Raw genomic sequence first — 15863 nt, forward strand, 5'->3', positions numbered from 1 at the left:
GCGGGATGTGAGGTCTGTGTCTCTCAGTAATATAGGCTGAATGTGAGCTCTGTGTGTCTCTTCCAGTAATATAGGCTGGATGTGAGCTCTGTGTCTCTCCCAGTAATATAGGCTGATGTGAGCTCTGTGTGTCTCCCAGTAATATAGGCTGGATGTGAACTGTGTGTCTCTCTCAGTAATATAGGCTGGATGTGAGCTCTGTGTGTCTGTCCCAGTAATATAGGCTGGCTGTGAGCTGTGTATCTCTCTCCAGTAATACAGGCTGTATATGAGCTCTGTGTGTCTCTTCTAGTAATACAGGCTGATGTGCAGCGTCCCACACGTCCTTCCACACAGAGCCTTTGGCCTGCTCATTTACAGAAAACATATATACAGTCAGCATAGGAAAGCAACCACTCCATTTATGGGGAACATACTTTTGAACCTCGCAGACCTCTCCCACAGCTGATGTAGCCTCACTTACATTACATAGCTACCATTGAATAAGCAAACACTCACCAACTGATGATCTTATTGGATCACAGAAGTATTGACTTGAGGCTGATACAGCATAACACCCGTGAGATCCACATTCTTTAGTGAGTTTCCCCAGTACTCCTGTGGACCCATCTAAGACCTATTCCTCTACTCCTGTGTTCATGCATGAATCATTTACCCACATTGGCTTTAATTTGACTCACACCGTGGCTTTGGACCCTTGGCACATTCTAGCTTTGCTTACAAGGATTAGTCTTCCAGCGACTTCCATGGAATTTACACACTAGCTTCACTTGCAAGAACGGCTGTGACCTCTCTTCTTTTCTCTCTACCCACACGAATTGATGTCCTAACACCCAACCCTGGCCCTCTTAGTACCATTTTGGACATTAAAAATCTGTTTCATCTAACGTGACTTGGTGCTTACCTAAGAATTTTAGTTTCATCTACCATAGTCCTTGAAGAAAACCCTCAACGGGTTGAAACGTTGGACAAAATATTTATTTCCAATAAAAACTTTTTTTGAGCACCATATTGGACTCTTTTTCATGATATTCTTTAGTGTGCCGGAGTATATTTTCTATAGTACCTGTTTTTTCTCCAGAGCACCTACACTTATCCAAGTGGTTGAGCCAGGTCTTGCTCCTGTTATTCTTCCAGTCATACAGGCTGGATGTGAGCTGTGTGTGCTTACAAGGAGCTAAGGCTTTCAATAGCTAATTTAGGAACACAGCTTCTACCTGGCAAGTTCCTCTTCATGTGCTTTCCTCCATAGCTTGTTTCTTCATCGTTCCTTATGGGAGACCCAGACCATGGGTGTATAGCTTCTGCCTCCGGAGGACACACAAAGTACTACACTAAAAAGTGTAGCTCCTCCCTCCGAGCATATACACCCCCTGGATGACAGAATCCAACCAGTTCAATGCTTTGTGTTCAGGAGGTCACACACACACATGCATCCTCTTTTGATTTTTGATTTCTTTTTCGCTCCTAATTGGGAGACCCAGACAATTGGGTGTATAGCTACTGCCTCCGGAGGCCGCACAAAGTACTACACTTAAAAGTGTAAGGCCCCTCCCCTTCTGGCTATACACCCTCCCGTAGGAGTACGGATTCCTCAGTTTTAGCTTTGTGCGAAGGAGGTCACACACGCACGCATAGCTCCATTGTTTTTAGTCAGCAGCAGCTGCTGACTATGTCGGATGGAAGAAAAGAGGGCCCATACAGGGCCCCCAGCATGCTCCCTTCTCACCCCACTGTATGTCGGAGGTGTTTGTAAGGTTGAGGTACCCATTGCGGGTACGGAGGCTGGAGCCCACATGCTGATTCCTTCCCCATCCCTTTTTACAGGGCTCTGGGTGAAGTGGGATTTGCTGGTCTCCAGGCACTGAGACCGTGCTCCATCTACAGCCCCTGGAGAAGATGCTGGATTGGAGCGGAGTACATCAGGGACATGGCCCTGCTTCCTCAAGGTACTCTGTGTCCCCGTGCTTTTCGCGCTCACACCGCAGCATGCTGGGTGTTGTAGTGCGCCGGGGACATCAGCGCTGCGGCGCTTGTGCCATGGCCTCATTTCAGCTTCGCTGAAGCGGGCACACTTTTGGGGAACGGTCGCGCCGGCCGCTGGGACTGCGGCGCGGCTGGCACTTGTGGTGCGCCGGGGACTTCAGCGCGGGCCGCGCTTTTACGGCGGCCGCGCTGATAACTCGAGTCCCCGGCTTTTGCGGCCTGGTTCCGTTCGTTCCCGCCCCCAGACCTGCCAGTCAGGAGAGGGGCGGGACGCTGGTCAGTGCATCAGCGCTGAGGGCTGGAGTCGTTTTTACATACTCCAGCCCTCACAATAGGCACAGAGGGGACACTGTTTCCCGCACTTTTGTTTGGGAACTCCCACGGGCCGCCCCTCTCCACAGACGCCGGCAGCCATTCCTGCTGACACGCTGAGCTGCAGAGGGGAGCCGGGGAGACCCAGACAAGGAATTCTGCGCCTCTTACCCGCTATTCAGCGGGCGGTAAGCAGCCCTCCGGGCTCACCCCCTCTTGTGCCAGTAGTAATCTTAGTATTTTGTTCCTGCAAATACTTTGTACTGCATAGCGCTGGTCGCCTTTTGGCTATAGACTCTCTCACATTGCAGAGAGCCAACAGCATGTCGTCCACAAAACGCAAGGGTGCCAAGGCACAGACATTATATGCTTCCTGTACCGCATGTGGAACTTTTCTACCGGCAGGCTCCAATGACCCCCATTGTGTGCAGTGCTCGGCCCCTGTGGCACTTGCACAGCCGGGACCTCCGCTGGACGTGACCCAGGGTGTACCACCTGTGAATGCTGTCCAAGTGACAGGAACTGAGTTTACAGCTTTTGCTGACAGAATGTCTCTCACTATGTCACAAATTCTTGACACATTGCGGGCTAGGCCTGTACTTCAGGCCACGGACACTGGGCAATCATTGCCCCCTGGTCCCCCTCAGCTGAATTACTTCCAAGCTCCGGGACGGGCACATACACCTCAGGGTGAAGACTCTGACTCGGACGATGGTCCCAGGCAACCTAAGCGGGCTCGCTATGAGAGGCCTTCACATTCATCTCAATGGTCAGGATCCCAGCGAGATGAATCTATGGGTGATGAGGCGGACGTAACTGATCAGGATTCTGATCCTGGGACCGCTCTCAATCTAGATACACCAGATGGTGACGCCATAGTTAATGATCTTATAGCATCCATCAATAAGATGTTAAATATTTCTCCACCAGCTCCTCTTGTAGAGGAGTCAGCTTCGCAGCACGAGAGAATCCATTTCAGATATCCCAAGCGTACATTAAGCACTTTTCTGGACCACGCTGACTTTAGAGACGCAATCCAGAAACCCCACGCTTATCCGGAAAGGCGTTTTTCTAAACGGCTTAAAGATACACGCTACCCTTTTCCCCCTGAGGTGGTCAAGGGTTGGACCCAGTGTCCAAAAGTGGATCCTCCAATTTCCAGGCTTGCAGCTAGATCCTTGGTTGCAGTTGAAGATGGAGCGGCACTTAAAGATGCCACTGACAGGCAGATGGAGCTCTGGCTGAAATCCATCTATGAAGCTATTGGAGCGTCGTTAGCGCCATCTTTTGCTGCCGTATGGGCACTCCAAGCTATCTCAGCCGGGCTTGTGCAAGTCGACTCAGTCACACGTGCATTTGCCCCGCAGGTAGCACCATTGACCTCGCAAATGGCGGCATTCGCGTCGTACGCGATTAATGCTGTTCTTGACGCTACAAGCCGTACGGCAGTGGCGTCAGCCAACTCCGTTGTTTTGCGTAGGGCCCTGTGGTTGAGACATTGGAAGGCAGATTCTCATTCCAAGAAGTGCTTAACCAATTTGCCTTTTTCTCGTGACCGATTGTTTGGAGAGCGTTTGGATGAAATCATCAAACACTCCAAGGGTAAGGACTCATCCTTACCGCAACACAGACAAAACAAACCCCAACAGAGGAGGGGTCAGTCTGGTTATCGGTCCTTTCGAGGACCGGGCAGGTCCCAATTTTCCTCGTCAAAAAAGACTCAAAAAGATCAGAGACGCTCAGATTCTTGGAGGTCTCAGTCACGCCCAAAAAAGACAGCCGGAGGAACCGTTGCCAAGACGGCGTCCTCATGACTTGCAGTCTCCGATTCCCACACCCTCGGTCGGTGGGAGGCTTTCCCACTTTGGCGACATTTGGCTGTCACGCGTCAAAGACCGTTGGGTGAGGGATATTCTGTCTCACGGGTACAGGATAGAGTTCAGTTCTCGTCCGCCAACTCGTTTCTTCAGAACTTCTCCACCACCAGACCGAGCCGATGCTCTGTTGCAGGCGGTGGCCGCTCTAAAGGCGGAAGGAGTGGTGACCTCCGTCCCTCTTCAGGAACAAGGTCACGGTTTTTACTCCAATCTGTTTGTGGTCCCAAAAAAGGACGGATCGTATCGACCCGTCCTGGATCTAAAGTTGCTCAACAGACACGTAAAAGTCAGGAGGTTCCGGATGGAATCCCTACGCTCCGTCATAGCCTCAATGTCTCAAGGAGATTTTCTAGCATCAATAGACATCAAAGATGCGTATCTCCACGTGCCGATTGCGCCAGAGCATCAGCGTTTCCTACGCTTCGTCATACACGACGAACACCTGCAGTTCGTAGCGTTACCTTTCGGTCTGGCAACAGCCCCCCGGGTCTTCACCAAGGTCATGGCAGCAGTAGTAGCTGTCCTGCACTCGCAAGGTCACTCGGTCATCCCGTATCTAGACGACCTGCTTATAAAGGCACCCTCTCAAGAGGCATGCCAACACAGTCTGAAAGTGGCACTAGACACTCTCCAGAGTTTCGGGTGGATTATCAACTTTCCAAAGTCTCATCTAACCCCGACCCAATCACTGACTTATCTTGGCATGGAGTTTCATACTCTCTCAGCGATAGTGAAGCTTCCACTGGACAAGCAGTGTTCGCTGCGGACAGGAGTGCAATCTCTCCTTCAGAGCCAGTCACACTCACTGAGGCGCCTCATGCATTTCCTAGGAAAGATGGTAGCAGCAATGGAGGCGGTCCCGTTCGCGCAGTTTCATCTGCGCCCTCTACAATGGGACATTCTACGCCAATGGGATGGGAAGTCGACGTCCCTCGACAGGACTGTCTCCCTCTCTCAGACTGCCAAGGACTCTCTGCGTTGGTGGCTTCTTCCCACCTCATTGTCACAGGGAAAGTCGTTCCTACCCCCATCCTGGGCAGTGGTCACGACGGATGCGAGCCTATCAGGGTGGGGAGCGGTGTTTCTCCACCACAGGGCTCAGGGGACGTGGACTCAGGAAGAGTCCACCCTGCAGATCAATGTTCTGGAAATCAGAGCAGTCTATCTTGCTCTGCGAGCCTTCCAACAATGGCTGGAAGGCAAGCAGATTCGGATTCAGTCGGACAATTCCACGGCGGTGGCGTACATCAACCACCAAGGGGGAACACGCAGTCGCCAAGCCTTTCAAGAAGTCCGGCGGATTTTGACGTGGGTGGAAAGCAAAGCGTCCACCATATCCGCAGTTCACATCCCAGGCGTGGAAAACTGGGAAGCAGACTTTCTCAGTCGCCAGGGCATGGACGCAGGGGAATGGTCCCTTCACCCGGACGTGTTTCAGCAGATCTGTTGCCGCTGGGGGACGCCGGACGTCGATCTGATGGCGTCACGGCACAACAACAAGGTCCCAGTTTTCATGGCACGGTCTCACGATCACCGAGCGCTGGCGGCAGACGCCTTGGTTCAGGATTGGTCGCAATTCCGACTACCCTATGTGTTCCCACCTCTAGCATTGTTGCCCAGAGTTCTCCGGAAAATCAGGTCCGACTGCCATCGAGCCATTCTCGTCGCTCCAGACTGGCCAAGAAGGTCGTGGTACCCGGATCTGTGGCATCTCACGGTAGGCCAACCATGGGCACTACCAGACCGTCCAGATTTGCTGTCTCAAGGGCCGTTTTTCCATCTGAATTCTGCGGCCCTGAACCTGACTGTGTGGCCATTGAGTCCTGGATCCTAGCGGCCTCAGGTTTATCTCATGAAGTAGTTGCCACAATGAGACAGGCTAGAAAACCATCCTCAGCTAAGATCTATCACAGGACGTGGAAGATATTCTTAGCTTGGTGCTCGGCTAAGAGAGTTTCTCCCTGGCCATTTGCATTGCCAATTTTTCTTTCCTTCCTGCAGTCTGGGTTGGAAAAAGGTTTGTCGCTTAGCTCTCTTAAGGGTCAAGTCTCCGCGCTATCCGTATTCTTTCAGAAGCGCTTGGCACGGCTTTCTAAAGTACGCACGTTTCTCCAAGGAGTTTGTCATATCGTTCCTCCTTACAGACGGCCATTGGAACCCTGGGATCTAAACAAGGTTCTCATTGCTCTCCAGAAGCCGCCTTTCGAGCCTTTGAAAGAGGTTTCCCTTTCTCGGCTTTCACAAAAAGTGGTTTTTCTTGTGACGGTCACGTCTCTTCGTAGAGTGTCCGAGCTAGCGGCGTTATCTTGCAAATCTCCCTTCCTGGTGTTTCACCAAGACAAGGTAGTACTGCGTCCAATTCCAGAGTTTTCTCCCAAGGTGGTTTCTTCCTTTCAGGGCTTCCGATTCCATCTGGACTGAAGGCCCATTCTACCAGAGCCGTGGGTGCGTCCTGGGCATTGCGGCATCAGGCTACGGCTCAGCAGGTGTGCCAGGCGGCTACCTGGTCGAGTCTGCACACGTTTACCAAACACTATCAAGTGCATACCTACGCTTCGGCAGATGCCAGCCTAGGTAGACAGGTCCTTCAGGCGGCGGTGGCCCACCTGTAGGAAAGGGCTGCCTGACAGCCCGATCACGAGGTATCTTTTTACCCACCCAGGGACTGCTTTTGGACGTCCCAATTGTCTGGGTCTCCCAATTAGGAGCGAAAAAGAAGGGAATTTTGTTTACTTACCGTAAATTCCTTTTCTTCTAGCTCCAATTGGGAGACCCAGCACCCGCCCTATTGTTCTTAGGGTTTCGTTTTTCGGGTGCACATGTTGTTCATGTTGTTTCTTAAGTTCTCCGATCTTGTTATCGGATTGAATTTGTTTTTTGAAACTGTTATTGGCTTTCCTCCTTCTTGCTTTGGTACTAAAACTGAGGAATCCGTACTCCTACGGGAGGGTGTATAGCCAGAAGGGGAGGGGCCTTACACTTTTAAGTGTAGTACTTTGTGCGGCCTCCGGAGGCAGTAGCTATACACCCAATTGTCTGGGTCTCCCAATTGGAGCTAGAAGAAAAGGAATTTACGGTAAGTAAACAAAATTCCCTTCTTTTAATTAAAGAATTGGAAGAAAAGCGCTTCCATCCTGGACTCCCGGCATGTCCCTTCTCACCCCACTGTGTCGGCGGTGCTGTTAAGGTTGATCTCAAGGCAGGAGCCTTCCATGCCGCGCTCCTTCACCATCCCCTCGGGCTCTGGCTTGAAGTGGGAGCCTTCACGGTTCTCACTGCTCTGCAGGAGACCGGTCTCCATCCGCAGCCCTTTCAGGCCCCTGCTGGACGGAGCGCTCATCCCTCAGGGATATGGCCCTGCGTCTCAAAAAGCTAAGTATATGAGACGTTATTCAGGGGTTCCTTGTGTGGGGAGAGTGTGTTATTTGAGCATGGCAGCAACAGGGGTTCCTTTGCTGTAATTTCCGGCCGGTTCTCTGTTTTTTTTCCTGAGAACCGCGCCGAGGGTGCCTGCTCGTCGGCCGCATGGATAAATTTAGGCCCCGGCTTCGGCCACGGCCTACTTTCGTTTCTCTTCCCCTGCATGTCAGTCATGCAGGGGGACAGTGCGGCGCCGCCCACCGGCCGTTCAGCAGAGGGGAGGACACTCCTCTCTGGGGAGATGTTTCCCTCCCCTGTAGTTCTCCTTAGCCCTCCGGTTCCCGCTCTTGGATTAACCCCCGCCCCCCCTCCTCACTCCAGCGCCATTTTCTCAGCGTTTTCACACTGATCGGCGCTGGCTGCTGCAGCTCTGCAAGCTGTCTGGGGGTCCAAGCTGGGAATCCGGAGGGCACACAAAAACGGCCTGGTAAGCCACAACCTTTGGTTGTGGACTTTTATACACTCTCTGGGGGTCTTTCTGAGTGAATTCTTTACTACAGAGCCTCCACCTCAGCAGCATGTCTGTCACTAGGAGCAAGGCTGCAAAGCTTTACGCTATATGCAATACTGCCCGAACCGAGCACATATCCACACTGTGATGCCTGCTCTAACGTGGTGGTGCCTCAGCTTGGAGTCTCCCCAGTGGTCCCTCCGGCTGAGGAGGATGCCCGGCTTGGGTAGCATCATTTTCTAAAGCTATCTCCCAGTCCTTTGCCGACTCCATGGGACAGCTGTCACGGACTCTGCTAACCATGCATCAGCCCCCTTCTCAGGGTGCCTCTGCTGCTCCGACTCGCTCTGCAGAGCTCACAGAGTATGTTTCATCTGATCCCAGACCCCGTCCTCCTAAACGGAGATGCAGGGACTCTTCTCCTTCCTCGTCCCACGGCTCTGATTCACGTGCTGAATCGCAAGGCGAGGAGGATGCCTTTACTGTGGGCTCAGACGCTACGTCTATGTACCCCATTGATCTATCTGAAGGTGATGCGGATGTTAGTGACTTGATTGCGTCCATTAATTCCGTACTGGACCTCAATCCACCAGTGTCAGACGAACAAGCTTCTTTGGTAGAAAAACACCAGTTTACCTCACCTAAGAGAGCAAGGAGTACGTTTTTTTAACCACTCCAGTTTTTAGGCCACTGTGACCAAACCCAGGGCCTGCCCTGACAAACGCTTTCCGAAGCGTACCTCTGATGACCGTTTTTCCTTTTCCACCTGAGGTGGTCAAGGAGTGGGCTCAGTCACCAAAGGTAGATCCTCCGGTGTCTAGAATCTCAGCCCGGACAGTTGTGTCTGTGGCGGATGGCACCTCTCTTAAGGACTCCACTGACCGCCAGGTTGACCTTCTGGCCAAATCTGTATATGAAGCGGCAGGGGCCTCTTTCTCCCTGTCCTTTGCAGCAGTGTGGGCTCTTCAGGCCATCTCTGCTTCTCTGGCGGAGATGCACTCCCTCACTAGGGACTCTATGCCCGAAATGGTTGCCTTAACTTCCCAAGCTTCGGCTTTTTCATCCTATGCTATGTCTGCCATTTTGGAGGCGTCTCACCGCACAGCGGTAGCCTCCGCTAATTCCCTCGCGATCCGCAGGATCTTGTGGCTTCGTGAGTGGAAAGCAGACGCTGCTTCCAAGAAGTTTCTAGCTGGGCTCCCTTTTTCTGGGACCCGGCTGTTCGGTGAACAACTGGATGAAATCATTAAGGAAGCTACTGGCGGGAAGAGTACTTCCTTGCCACAAACTAAACCCAGGAAACCTGTCCAGGGCAGGAACCAGTCGAGATTTCGGTCCTTTCGGTCCTCTAACTGGTCCTCCTCTAAGCCCTCAGCCTCGCCCACTAACTCAGCTAAGGATCGAAAACCCAACTGGCGCACGAAGCCTCGTCCTCAGAAGAACGGAGGAGCCGCTGCCACCAAGGCAGCCTCCTCTTGAATATCGGGCCGCGCCAGCAACGTCCTTAGTCGGTGGCAGGCTCTCCCACTTTGGCGACGTGTGGTTTCAACACGTCTCCGACCAGTGGGTGCGGGATATCATCTCCCACGGCTACAGGATAGAATTTTCTTCCAGCCCGCCAAACAGATTTTTTCTGTCCACTCCCCCCTGCTCCAAGGCCGCCGCCTTCTCACAGGCCGTGGCATCCTTGCAGGCCAACGGAGTGATTGTACCGGTTCCCGCTCGGGAACAGTTCAGAGGTTTCTACTCAAACCTCTTCCTAGTCCCCAAAAAGGACGGTTCCTTCCGGCCCATCCTGGATCTCAAGCTTCTCAACAAGCATGTTCAGGTGCGGCACTTTCGCATGGAATCTCTGCGATCAGTCATTGCCTCAATGACCCAGGGAGATTTTCTTACATCCATCGACATCAAAGATGCCTATTTGCATGTGCCAATTGCAGTTTCACACCAGCGTTGGCTCCGTTTTGCAATCGGGGAGGAACACTTCCAATTCGTGGCTCTCCCCTTCGGGCTAGCCACGGCACCTCGAGTATTCACCAAGGTCATGGCAGCAGTGGTTGCGGTTCTGCACCTCCAGGGGTTGGCAGTGATTCCTTACCTGGACGACCTTCTAGTCAAGGCTTCATCCAGTGCAGACTGTCAGCGGAGTGTCTCGCTCACTCTTGCCACGCTTGTCCAATTCGGGTGGCTTGTCAATCTGCCAAAGTCCACTCTGACCCCGATCCAGAAACTCACGTACCTAGGGATGCAATTCGAGACTCTGCCGGCACTTGTCAAGCTGCCCTTAGTCAAACAGCAGTCCCTTCATTGGGCGGTGCGCTCTCTGTTGCGGGCCCACCGTCATTCCATCAGGCACCTCATGCAGGTGCTGGGTCAGATGGTGGCGTCAATGGAAGCGGTTCCCTTTGCCCAGTTCGATCTGCGTCCTCTGCAGCTGGACATTCTCCGCTGTTGGGACAAGCGGACCTCTTCCTTGCACAGGCTAGTGACTCTGTCGCCACAGACCAAGAGCTCTCTTCAGTGGTGGCTTCGGCCCCTCTCTCTATCCCAGGGACGCTCTTTTCTGATCCCGTCTTGGGTAATTCTCACCACGGACGCCAGTCTGTCCGGCTGGGGAGCAGTGTTTCTCCACCACCGAGCACAGGGCACTTGGACTCCGTCCGAATCAGCCCTCTCGATCAATGTTCTGGAAATCAGAGCTGTGCTCCTAGCTCTCGAAGCCTTTCACCACCTGTTGGCGGGCAAGAACATTCGAGTCCAGTCAGACAACGTGACAGCGGTTGCCTACATCAATCACCAGGGCGGGACTCGCAGCCGCCTGGCAATGTTGGAGGTACAACGCATCCTTCAGTGGACGGAGGACTCCAAGTCCACCATATCCGCAGTCCACATCCCAGGCGTAGAAAACTGGGAGGCAGATTATCTCAGCCGTCAAACCGTGGACAGCGGCGAGTGGGCCCTGCATCCGGCGGTGTTTCGGTCAATCTGCCGCAAGTGGGGCACTCTGGAAGTGGATCTCATGGCATCCCGGCACAACAACAAGGTCCCGGTTTACGTGGCTTGCTCCCACGATCCTCAGGCCTTGGCAGCGGACGCGCTGGTTCAGGATTGGTCCCAGTTCCGTCTAGCCTATGTGTTTCCTCCCCTAGCTCTCTTGCCCAGAGTCCTGCGCAAGATCAGAATGGAGGGCCGTCGGGTCATAATCATTGCTCCAGACTGGCCCAGACGAGCTTGGTACCCAGACCTGCTCCGTCTGTCCGTGGAAGTGCCGTGGCGTCTCCCGGACCGCCCAGACCTTCTCTCACAAGGTCCGTTTTTCCGCCAGAATTCTGCGGCCCTCAGGTTGACGGCGTGGCTCTTGAGTCCTGGATCTTGACGGCTTCAGGCATTCCTTCCGAGGTCATCTCCACTATGACTCAGGCTCGGAAGTCTTCCTCGGCCAGGATTTACCACAGGACTTGGAGAATTTTCCTGTCCTGGTGTCGTTCGTCCGGCCATGCTCCTTGGCCATTTTCCTTGCCGACAATCCTGTCTTTCTTTGTCGCTCCATTGGGAGACCCAGACAATTGAGGTGTATAGCTTCTGCCTCCGGAGGCCACACAAAGTATTACACTTAAAAGTGTAAAGCCCCTCCCCTTCTGCCTATACACCCCCCCCGTGAGTCACGGGCTCCTCAGTTTTTATGCTTTGTGCGAAGGAGGCACACATGCACGCATAGCTCCACAATTTAGTCAGCAGCAGCTGCTGACTATTTCGGATGGAAGAAAAGTGGGCCCATATAGGGCCCCCAGCATGCTCCCTTCTCACCCCACTCTGGTCGGCGGTGCAGTTAAGGTTGAGGTACCCATTGCGGGTACATAGGCAGGAGCCAACATGCTGTTTTCCTTCCCCATCCCCTAGGGGCTCTGGGTGAAGTGGGATCCTAATCGGTCTCCAGACACTGGGACCGTGCTCCCTCCGCAGCCCCTGGGGAATCTGCTGGACAGGAGCTGGGTATCGTCAGGGACAAGGCCCTGCTACTGTGAGGTACTCTGTGTCCGGTCTGCAGCTAGGACTATCCCTCAATTCCCTCAAGGGACAGGTCTCGGCTCTTTCAGTGTTGTTCCAGCGGCGTATCGCCCGGCTGGCTCAGGTGCGCACCTTCATGCAGGGCGCATCTCACATCATTCCTCCTTATCGGAGGCCCTTGGATCCCTGGGACCTTAATCTGGTCCTCACGGCCTTACAGAAACCCCCCTTTGAGCCTCTTAGGGAAGTTCCCTTGTTTCGACTTTCCCAGAAAGTGGTTTTTCTGGTGGCCATAACTTCTCTCAGGAGAGTCTCTGATTTGGCTGCACTCTCTTCGGAGTCACCCTTTTTGGTTTTTCACCAAGACAAGGTGGTTCTCCGTCCGACGCCGGATTTTCTCGCTAAGGTGGTATCTCCTTTCCACTTTAACCAGGACATTTCATTGCCCTCCCTTTGTCCGGCCCCTGTGAATCGCTTTGCGAAAGCATTGCATACTTTAGATTTGGTGCGGGCGCTCCGGATCTATGTGTCACGCACCGCTGCTCTTAGGCGGTGCACCTCTCTTTTTGTGCTGACCGCAGGTCAGCGCAAGGGTCTCTCGGCTTCCAAACCGACCCTAGCTCGTTGGATTAGGTCGGCCATATCCGATGCCTACCAATGTGCTCAGGTGCCTCCCCCGCCGGGGATTAAAGCGCACTCGACCAGAGCTGTCGGTGCCTCTTGGGCTTTTAGGCACCAGGCTACGGTTCAGCAGGTCTGTCAGGCTGCCACTTGGTCCAGTCTGCATACCTTTTCGAAGCACTACCAAGTGCATGCTCATGCTTCGGCAGATGCGAGCTTGGGCAGACGCATCCTTCAGGCGGCTTTCGCCCATTTGTGAAGTTAGGTTTTACCTACTTCTCAGCTTTCTGTTTATTCCCACCCATGGACTGCTTTGAGACGTCCCATGGTCTGGGTCTCCCATAAGGAACGATGAAGAAAAAGAGAATTTTGTTTACTTACCGTAAATTCTTTTTCTTATAGTTCCGACATGGGAGACCCAGCACCCTCCCTGTTGCCTGTTGGCAGTTCTTGTTCCGTGTGTTTTCACCGGCTGTTGTAGACAGAGGTTCCGGTTATTCCGGGTTTTACTCTATATCTACTTATGGATGGATGTCCTCCTTCAGCTTTTGCACTAAACTGGTTGGATTCTGTCATCCAGGGGGTGTATATGCTCGGAGGGAAGAGCTACACTTTTAGTGTAGTACTTTGTGTGTCCTCCGGAGGCAGAAGCTATACACCCATGGTCTGGGTCTCCCATGTCGGAACTATAAGAAAAAGAATTTACGGTAAGTAAACAAAATTCTCTTTTTTCTCTGCCCCCTTGGACATACTTGCTCCACTGTCCACTGCTGCTCTTTATACAAGCCCCTGACCCTCCCTGCTACTATATCGAACACTGAAAGGAGGGGGAACTCCACTGAGTGCAGTCAGAAACACGGGCCCTGCCAAATCTGTAACATTTTTAAGTGCTAATTCTGCAGCAATTAAATGGTAGACCATTTTTAATTAGGACTGTTTAGAAAGTTTCTTAATTTTGCATTTAGGAAGAAAATTAACAATGCAAAAGACAAATCCTGTTTCATTAAATAAGCACACTTGTTCAGAGGTTGCATGTGGTATTGCAGCTCAGATCTGGTAGGATAAGTGGGGGCTGTTTTTAACTAAACGTGGTTAGCCCCTTTTATGAACCATACTTATATTACTCCTTTTTGATCCTAGGAGCGGAAGTTGGCATCAGCACGGCCCGGATCCATGCTCGAGGGCCGGTGGGTATAGAAGGACTGCTTACCACCAAATGGTTACTCCGGGGAGAGAATCACGTCGTCTCTGACTTCTCTGAGCAAGGAAGTATGAAGTATCTACACGAGAATATTCCTGTGCCACAAAGGACCAGCAGCTAAACTGCAGACTGACCACTGCCAGTCCAGACCTCCTCTAGAGTCAGGGATTAGCGAGCAGTCACTGCTGACAGGCAAAGGCTGCGAGATTAAGAAACTATGCACCTCAATCAAATCACCGAGACCCCAGAAATCTTCCAAAAATCTATATAAATGCACAGAATGTGCATCAGTACTTGTGTGCTCGGCTGCCGACGGTCTTGGGGTCACTTGGCCATTAATTCTGCACAGTAATGATATTGCTCAATGACATAGCACTTATATACGGTTCCGTGTAGAGCTCCTGCTGATGAGATTATTACCATAATGGATGCCTAGAAATATTTTGAGCTTGAAATTTACTTGTCTCTGAATTACAATGACTTTGAGATGATTTGGTAATACCGACGGGTGAGCATTTCTGCACTATAGATTCCTTGCAGTGCTTTATGGACGAGTCCTATCAGGGCATCCGAAAATACAGTTTCACTATTTTCATTTTCTAAGATATTTTTGGTACTTTTTTTTTGTTTTATTTTGAAATTTCTAACTTTGTACAATTTACTCTTTTTGACCAACTGGTTAAGACCTGAAACTATGAAAAGTTTAATTCCACCTAATAAACTTGTCAAAAACTTTATCGAGATGTTCGGTCTTCAATCTTTGCAGTGTGTGTGCGCGCAGTGTGTGTGGGTGAGACCTCCAAATTACACCTACCGGAGCTTTTTTGGCATCCTAAGACATTACTATGGAGTCACCCCTGTGCAGATATAACCGCTCCCATACTCCTGGGAAGGTTTCTACAAGATTTTGGAGGCATCTGTTGGAATTTTTTCCCCTTCATCCAGAAGAGCAATTTGTGAGGTCAGTCACTGATATTGGGGCTTATAATCTCCGTTCTAGTCCATACCAAAGGAGGATACGGATAGAGTTGAGATCAGGTTCTGTGCTGCCAGCCATGGTCTTCCACCAAACGCCCCCCTCCATGTCTGTATTGACCTTGTGTGCTGGGCTCAGTTATGGGGAACAGAAAAGGGTCTTCCACAAACTATTACCACAAAGCTGGAAGCTGCAATTGTCCACAGTGTCAGGTGCTAAAGTATTAAGATTTCCCTTCACTGGAACTAAGGCAGAGACCTGATAACAGCCCATATTATCCTCCTCCACCAAACTGTACAGCGGGCACAATGCACTCAGGAGGTAACGTTCTGGAACCACCAAACTCAGACTCGTCCATCAGAAGCAGTGCAATCCGTCACTGCATTGAACACGTCTCCTCCACAGTCCAGTGGTGGCGGCTTTATGCCGCTCGGCATTGTGCTTGGTGATGTACGGCTCGGCATTGTGCTTGGTGATGTACGGCTCGGCATTGTGCTTGGTGACGTACGGCTCGGCATTGTGCTTGGTGACGTACAGCTCGGCATTGTGCTTGGTGACGTACGGCTCGGCATTGTGCTTGGTGATGTACGGCTGCTGCAGCTGCTCGGCCATGAAGCTCCCGATAGGGCACAGTGCTTTGTGCTGATATTTCCAGATGAGGTTTGGATTCTGGAGTGTAAAACGGCGACTGGCTACATTGTAAATGGCTGGTATGAATCCCAGAGGTGGTTGTCATATATATTTATATATATATATATATATATATATTTATATATATATATATATTTATATATATACACACAAAGTACTACACTAAAAAGTGTAGCTCCTCCCTCCTAGCATATACACCCCCTGGATGACCAAATCTAGCCAGTTCAATGCTTTGTGTTCAGGAGGCACACATCCACACATGCATTCTCATCTGATTTTGATTTTTGGAAAGAGTTTGAAGAAAAGCGGGTCCAACCACTGGACTCCCGGCATGTCCCTTCTCACCCCACTGTGTCGGCG

The 15863-nt window shown here is 51.7% G+C and overlaps 1 protein-coding gene across 2 annotated transcripts in view; it reads left to right on the forward strand.

Moving 5' to 3' along the window:
- Nucleotides 1–14613, forward strand: part of ALDH18A1 (aldehyde dehydrogenase 18 family member A1) — a 79569-nt gene extending 64956 nt beyond the window's left edge. For both annotated transcript variants that reach the window (XM_075348434.1, XM_075348433.1), the window contains exon 18: nucleotides 13816–14613. In XM_075348434.1, coding sequence (XP_075204549.1) covers nucleotides 13816–13997 — 182 coding nt within the window. In that variant the 3' untranslated portion in view covers nucleotides 13998–14613. The remainder of the gene's footprint in view (nucleotides 1–13815) is intronic.
- Nucleotides 14614–15863: the final 1250 nt, after the last annotated feature.

The sequence above is a fragment of the Anomaloglossus baeobatrachus genome, chromosome 5 (assembly GCF_048569485.1).
Source record: "Anomaloglossus baeobatrachus isolate aAnoBae1 chromosome 5, aAnoBae1.hap1, whole genome shotgun sequence".
Taxonomy (NCBI): domain Eukaryota; kingdom Metazoa; phylum Chordata; class Amphibia; order Anura; family Aromobatidae; genus Anomaloglossus; species Anomaloglossus baeobatrachus.